Source organism: Mus pahari, unplaced genomic scaffold (genome assembly GCF_900095145.1).
Source record: "Mus pahari unplaced genomic scaffold, PAHARI_EIJ_v1.1 scaffold_6429_1, whole genome shotgun sequence".
NCBI classification, from domain to species: Eukaryota; Metazoa; Chordata; class Mammalia; order Rodentia; family Muridae; genus Mus; species Mus pahari.
The window spans coordinates 1,868-10,054 of record NW_018392511.1 but is presented as its reverse complement, the minus strand read 5'-3'; the positions used below and the strand labels follow the sequence as shown (position 1 = coordinate 10,054).

Sequence of the window (8,187 nt, the reverse complement as noted above, 5' to 3'; positions counted from 1 at the left end):
TTACAGCACAAGCCATTGCTGTTCTGTTAAGGAATTTTTTCCCTGTGCCCATTTTATCGAGGCTTTTCCCCACTTTCTCCTCTATAAGTTTCAGTGTCTCTGGTTCCTTGATCCACTTAGACTTGAGCTTTGTACAAGGAGATAAGAATGGATCAATTGATAACAGCCAGTTGTGCATGCACCATTTGTTGAAAATGCTGTCTTTTTTTCACTGGATGGTTTCAGCTCCCTGCCAAAGATCAGGTGACCATAGGTGTGTGGGTTCATTTCTGGGTCTTCAATTCTATTCCATTCGTCTACCTCTCTGTTGCTATGCCAGTACCATGCAGTTTTTAATCACAATTGCTCTGTAGTATAGTTTTAGATCAGGCATATTAATTCCCCCAGCGATTCTTTTATTATTAAGAAGAGCTTTTGCTATCCTAGGTTTTTTGTTATTCCAGATGAAATTGCCCTTTCTAACTCTGTGAAGAATTGAGTTTGGAATTTTGATAGGCATTGCACTGAATCTGTAGATTGCTTTCGGCAAGATAGACATTTTCACAATGTTGATCCTGACAATCCATGAGCATGGGAGATCTTTCTATCTACTGAGATCTTCTTTGATTTCTTTCCTCAGAGACTTGAAGTTCTTATCATACAGATCTTTCACTTCCTTAGTTAGAGTCACATATTTTATACTATTTGTGACGATTTTGAAGGGTGTTGTTTCCCTAATTTCTTTCTCATTTCTGATTTTATTAAGTTGGATACTGTCACCGGGCCCCTGGTTACTCTCCTAAGGGTTTATCTATTTTGTTCATTTTCTTAAAAAAAAAAAAAAAAAAACAACTCCTGGTTTTCTTGATTCTTTGTACAGTTCTTTTTGTTTCTACTTGGTTGATTTCAGCCCTGAGTTTGATTATTTCCTGCTATCTACTCCTTTTGAGTGAACTTGCTTCTTTTTGTTCTAGAGCTTTCAGGTGTACTGTTAAGCTGCTAGTGTATGCTCTCTCCAGTTACTTTTTGGAGGCACTCAGAGGTATGATTATTTTCCTCTTACACTGATTGTATTCCATAAGCTTGGGTATGTTATGGCTTCATTTTCATTGAATTCTAAAAAGTCTTTAACTTCTTTCTTCATTTCTTTCTTTACCAAGTTATGACTGAGTAGAGTGTTGTTCAGCTTTCAAATTTATGTGAGTTTATTATTATTTTGGTTGTTATTGAAGATCAGCCTTAGTCCATTGTGATCTGATAGGAGACAGTACCATGAGGTGTTGAGAAAAAAGGTATATCCTTTTGTTCTAGGATAAAATATTCTATAGATATCTGTTGAATCCATTTGGTTCGTAACGTCTGTTAGTTTCACTGTGTCTCTGTATAGTTTCTGTTCCCATTATCTGTTCATTGATGGGAGTAGGATGTTGAAGTCTCCAAAAATTATTGTTTGAGGTGCAATGTCTGCTTTGAGCTTTAGTAAAGTTTCTTTTATGAATGTGGGTGCCCTTGCATTTGGAGCACAGATGTTCAGAATTGAGAATTTTCTTAGTAGATTTTTCCTTTGATGAGTATGAATGAAGTGTCTTTCCTTATCTTTTTTTGATAACTTTAGGTTGAAAGTTGATTTTATTCGATATTAGAATGGCTTTCCAGCTTGATTCTTGGGAACATTTGCTTGGAAATTATTTTCCAGGCCTTTACTTTGTACTATCTGTCTTTGTCACTGAGGTGAGTTTCCTGTATGCAGCAAAATGCTGGGCCATGTTTATCCAGTATTTTACTCTGTCTTTTCATTGGGGAATTGAGTCCATTGATGTTAAGAGATATTAAGTAAAAGTGATTGTTGCTTCCTGTTATTTTTGTTGTTAGAGGTGGAATTATGCTTCTGTGGCTATCTTCTTTGGGGTTTCTTGATAGAAGATTCTTGCTTTTTCTAGGGTGGAGGTTCCTTCCTTGTGTTGAAGTTTTCCATCTATTATCCTTTGTAGGGCTGGATTTGTGGAAAAATATTGTGTAAATTTGGCTTTGTCACGGAATATCTTGGTTTCTCCATCTATGGTAATTGAGATTTTTGCTGGGTATAGTAGCCTGGGCTGGCATTTTTCTTCTCTTAGGGTGTGTATGACATGTGCCCAGGATCTTCTGGCTTTTATAGTGTCTGTTGAGAAGCCTGGTGTAATTCTGGTAGGTCTGCCTTGGTATGTTACTTGACCTTTTTTTCCTTACTGCTTTTAATAATCTATCTTTCCTTCTTTTCATTTCATTTCATTTTATTTCATTTCTTTTCTTTTCTCTCTCTCTTTTATTGTACATTTGATATTTTGATCGTAATATGATGGGCAGAATTTCTTTTCTAGTGCAGTCTATTTGGAGTTCTGTAGGCTTCTTGTATGTTCATGGGCATCTCTTTATTTAGGTTAGGAAAATTTCCTTCTACAATTTTGTTGAAGATATTTACTGATCCTTTAAGTTTGTAATCTTTAATCTCTTCTATACCTATTATCCTTAGGTTTGGTCTTCTCATTCTGTCCTGATCTCTTTCCTAGGTTTTCTATCTCCAGGATTATCTCCCTATGTGATTTCTTTATTGTTTCTATTTCCATGTTTAGATCCTTGATGGTCATGTTCAAATCCTTCTCCTGTTTGGTTGTTTTTCCTGTAATTCTTTAAAGTTTTAGTGTGTTTTTTCTTTAAGAGCTTCTACCTGTTTACCTATGCTCTCCTGTAATTTTTTAGGGAGTTATTTATGTCCTTCTTAAAGCCATTTATCTTCATCATGAGAAGTGATTTTAGATCTGAACCTTGCTTTTCCTGTGTGATAGTGTATCCCAGACTTACTGTGATGTGAGAACTGGGTTCTGATGATGCCAAGTTTCTGTTGCTTATGTCCGTATGCTTGCCTTTCCCCATCTGGTTATTTCTAGTGCTACCTGCCCTCACTGTCTCTGACTGGAACCTGTTCCTCCGATGATCCTGGATGTGTCAGATCTCCTCAGAGTATAGCTGATTCTTTCATCCTGTTATTCTAGGATCCTCTCATCCTGAGATCCTGGGTTTGTCAGAGCTCCTAAGAGTCAACACTGCCTGTGGTATCCTGAAATACTGATGTGACTAAGCTCCTGAGATCCTGTGTTCCTGTGATCCTGGGTGTGTTACAGCACCTATGATCCTTAGCATGTTATAATGCCTAGGATTAAAGCATCTTCTGGATGCTGTTTGACTGTGTGCAGAGCTATGAACCTGGGCCTGTTAGAACACCTGGGAGTCAAGCTTCCTGTGGGCACTGTGGAACTGCGTGTTGAAATATTACCCCAGATGATCTCAGAGCACTATCTCAAAACAGAAGGAACCTGTGCAACTGGCCAGGCAGGTGTTCCTATGTCCCTGGATCCTGCTGGTCCCAGTTACTCTCAGTATTAGGATGTTGGGGCCTCCTCACCTATGATCCTGAGCATGTTACAGGGCCTGGAAGTTGTGCTTCTTCTGGATGTTGTGGGACTGGGAGCAGAGCTAGCTCCCAAGGTCTGCTACTGCACTGGCTCAGACCAGAAGCTAAAGTTCTTGATATGTCACTTTTATCCTATTTTTCTGCCCTGGGTACTGTTATTCTGTATGCTTCTGTGGTAACCATACTTTTGGTTTTCATGATTGAGTTTACTGAGTGATATAGCAAGAAAAACTTTAACAAATGAAAAATAAGTAGCAAGTAGCACAAAAAAATCCATAGCTTGCAAATTATCATCCCATTATCAGAGACTAAGATAACCCAATGAGAGAGAAAGGTAAAAATTAAATCATATAGGAGCCTACAAATATTCTGCAGAAATTGACTGAAGAAATGTCACTGAAGCAGAGTGGAACCCTGATCTCCTGTCCTGGGAAGAGGAACAGGGTGTCACTTTTGCACCCCCAGGTAAAAGAAGAAGAAAGAACAGATAGATAATGTCTTTAAATAATGAAGCAAGAGAGGTGCTTCAGCTCATCTAGCAGAAATAACTGGAGAGGCCTTGACACAGCCCTGCTGGAGTTACCTATTGATAGTTTCGGGAAGAAAATAAGATTCTCTCCACTCATGTACTGCTTCGGGCCTTCTCTTTCATGATGCATGTCCTCATTTTATTTTGAGATAAACAGTAGTTACTTTGGTTCATACTAACTTACCTTCAAGCCAGTCTCTAGAACACAATGGTTTTATTCTTGGTCAATTTCTTGAAGAGACTTAATTTAGCATCCAACAACTTAGACAAAGGGATATCCTCACTATTCAGTACTTTGTGCCACAAAGACTGCATTTTGGTGAACTTAGTATAAGTGGCCATGGAGGTGGAGTGCCCTGGAGAGAACTGTGGAATAGTTTGAACATGGAGTCTGCTTATAAAATATCTGCTAATTTTGTGGCTGGAGAAATGGCTCAGTGGTTAGGCATACTTTTCTATGCTAGCCAAGCAGTATTCTATGTCTGTAATACTAGATCTGAGTGCTAAAGTTCAGTGTGTCCCAGAACTCAAGTTTCAGCCTTTATTGGTAAGCCCCAGTCTCAAACCAAGGCAGAGAGAGCCAGTCGTGGTGGCGCACACCTTTATTCCCAGCACTTGGGAGGCAGAGGCAGGCGGATTTCTGAATTCGAGGCCAGCCTGGTCTACAGAGTGAGTTCCAGGACAGGCAGGACTATACAGAGAAACCCTGTCTTGAAAAATGAAAAAACAAAACAAAACAAAATAACAACAACAACAAAACCAAGGCAGAGAGAAACTGAGAAAGACATAGGCATCTGCCTCCACATACCAGAGTATATTTGCAGTATACACAGTTAGATTTCTTTTTTTTTTCCAATTTTGTATTAGTTATTTTCTTCATTTACATTTCAAATGCTATCTTGAAAGTCCCCTATAATCTCCCCCTGCCCTGCTCCCCTACCCACCCACTCCCACTTCTTGGCCCTGGCATTCCCCTGTACTAGGGCATATAAAGTTTGCAAGACCAAGGAGTCTCTCTTCCCAATGATTGCCGACTGTGCCATCTTCTGCTACATATGCAGCTAGAGANCCAAGCTCTGGAGGTACTGGTTAGTTCATATTGTTGTTCTACCTATAGGGTTGCAGTCCCCTTCAGCTCCTTGGGTACTTTCTCTAGTTCCTCCATTGGGGGCTCTGTATTCCACCCAATAGATGATTGTGAGCATCCACTTCTGTATTAGCCACCAAATGCAGATACTATTGCATATACCAGCAAGATTTTGCTGAAAGGACCCTGATATAGCTGTCTCTTGTGAGGCTATGCCACTGCCTGGCAAATACAGAATTAGATGCTCATAGTCATTGTTACATTTCTAATGCAGTATAGAACAACAAGGGATTGAAATAGACAGTGGAGCCTAATCCCAGTAGACCAGATTGTTTATTAAAAAACTGTGAGAGACAAATATTTCCTGTGGGAAAGTATTGCCTGTGCTGGGGAAAGGTGGCTGTGACTCTTAATAGCAATGATTATGAGGGTATTGTTTGAATACATAAAAGGATAGGACAGTTGTCCATCTCTTTCCTTGGGCTTAGAAAATAGCCAAAGGATGCTTTGAAAGTTCTGAATTCTTTCTTTCCTTGAATTGTTATAGCATTTTGTGCTTACATGCTGACAAGAAGGTCATCAGTAGGAAACCTGTCTAGAGTCTAAGGCAGAAACATCACAGAAGCCAAGTTCTCTTAGAAACCGCACAGGCAAATTAAGTAATCATATCTTTCCATTGATACAGTCCTATTACAGAAGTTTAAAATCACAAACCTAAGAGGCATAGACAACCATGGGGGCGTGGGAGTACTGCTGGAGAGGAGGCTTGAGAGTTACAAACACACATACTGTTCCTTCAGTGGACCATTTTTTTCTAGCATCCATGCCAGGTTACATCACAACAACTTTTAGCTCTAGGTCTGAGGAATCAAACATTCTACACAGGCACCCTCACTCACATGGACAAACCCACCCATATCATTTACAAAGGTACATTGTTAAAAATGAAATCTTTAAAACATGTACTAATACACACATATACCAACCAGGTTTGCTTTCACAACCCTGTAGTTCCAACTATGCAGGAGGCTGACACAGGAGGACTTCAAGTTGAAGTTCAACCATCAAAACAACCTTTGTAACAGGGTTGGGGAGGAACGAACTATCTCTTCAAAGCTGTTGTATTACCGCTACATGATTACTGTGATATGTACCCTCACATATCATATACACCCATTAATAATCATTTGAAATTTTTAGTTGTTTCTGAATTAACATTTGACTTAACATTTGTAGTTTTTCTTTTTGTTGTTCCCTATTCATTATAGTATAAGAATTAGTTGATATTTAAAATATACTACATAGTATATGAAGATTGGAAGAGGTTGGAACTAGTATATGGGAGAGTAACAACAGGTTTGGGCACATGCAGAAATGAACCACTGTACATATAACTCTTGAGTTCCTGCACATTTTTGCATCCACAATAACTCTGACCTCACATCCACACACATTGCTCCTACCCATAAATACTAAGGTATAAATGTAGTAAATTACAAAAGAATGTCAACTAGACTGAAGTCCCTAACATAGGCACTTATAACTATGTCAATAACTTGGTTTTGAAATATAGAATGGACTCTCAACTCAGGTAGTCACAGAATACAATGCCTATGAGATCATTGACCCTATTTCATACTGAATGTGTCTCTCTTGTAATTCTGTATGCTAATGGAAGAATATTAAAATCTTTTAGAAGGCAGGAGAGAAAGACAGATGGTTTAGTGTTTTGGATAGTGCCAAGTGATTTCAATTTTTCATATTGTGTATACCTATATATTTAATATTATGATGTTTAATGTCACCTGTCAACTTGACACAATGGAGAACCATCTGAGAAGTATCAATGAAGGAATGTCTAGATAAGATGGGCCCAGGAGCATGTCTGTGAGAGATTGTCTTGATTTTGCTAATTAGACTGTGAAGACATTAGGCATCACCATTATACTGGGTTTGGGTCCTGGCTTATTGAAGTATGGAAAATATAGCCATGTATGTATGAATTCTCTGTGCCCTTGAATTTTTACATGTGGTATGATGAGCTGTTTGAAGGTTCTGCCCCTTTGACTTCACAAAATGAGAGAGTATAATCTGGAATAATGAGCTAAATTAAAACTTCTCTCCCCAAAATTGATTTTCATAAGGACATTGTCACAAAAACAGAAATGAGACTAAATCAAGTATACATTATTTCAAATATATACATTTTCATGCTGTTTATTATACAAGACAACATTGATGTCATTGACTTTATTGCAATAATCATGTAGTTTAAAAATTATCATTATAGACAGGGATTTTGGCATTGCTAATATGTAAGATTTAGGTTAGCTTCAGGTAATGTCTTCCAAACATAAGCATTGTCAGCGATTTACTCAGATTCAATGGTAAATCTGATGTGAGTCCAAAGAAATGAAGGGAGATGTGCTGTATAAGCTAAAAGTTCCTCCCCTTGCTTGAATATTTTATTACCCTTACTCTGTATAAAGTTTTCTGCCCATTCATATACTCTTATTTCCCTCCTACAGTTTATACAGCTGCTCTCTCTGTGAGCAATGTTGGGACTATCTTTCTGATGTTCTTAGGCAGAACAAATCCCTGAAACACCTAGACATCAGCTACAATGATCTGAAGGATGAAGGGCTGAAGGTTCTCTGTAAGGCTCTGACTCTCCCAGACTGTGTTCTGCAGTCACTAAGGTAGGTTTCCTTGAGTTTGGCCTTGGAGGCCCTATTTAGGAAACTTTTATGTATACTCCTGAGAATATGCAGGGTAGAGTTACTTACCTCAGGTTCTTGAAGACCCCTTCCTTAGGACAGATAGATTTGTGCCTTGACCTCTGTGTCATGGTTTTGGTATGCAGTGGGAAGCTGCTCAGAATATATACATAAAGTACTAAGAGAAAGAGAGGAAATATGACTTGTGCTGAAGGGATGGTTAAGAAGTTTGGATGGGTGCTAGAAAATGAATGTATATCAATGGATGGAAAACTAGACCCGAAGTTCTATATATAGGGTATATTACTGATTTTTTTTTCTAATCACTGTGACTGTGATTAGATATCAGAAGCAGTTTAAGGCAGGCAGGGTTCATTCAAAGTCACGGTATAGAATTGTGTAATCTCTTCTGTTTGGGAAAAAG

The 8,187-nt window shown here is 38.5% G+C and overlaps 1 protein-coding gene across 1 annotated transcript in view; it reads left to right on the top strand.

Annotated features, from left to right (window-relative positions):
• The window catches only part of LOC110315066 (NACHT, LRR and PYD domains-containing protein 4B), a gene marked incomplete at its 3' end in the record, with an annotated part of 38,377 nt that extends 30,632 nt beyond the window's left edge, over positions 1–7,745 (top strand). Inside the window, exon 7 of the mRNA XM_021189223.1 lies at positions 7,575–7,745. Coding sequence (XP_021044882.1) covers positions 7,575–7,745 — 171 coding nt within the window. The remainder of the gene's footprint in view (positions 1–7,574) is intronic.
• Between the last annotated feature and the right edge of the window lie 442 nt (positions 7,746–8,187).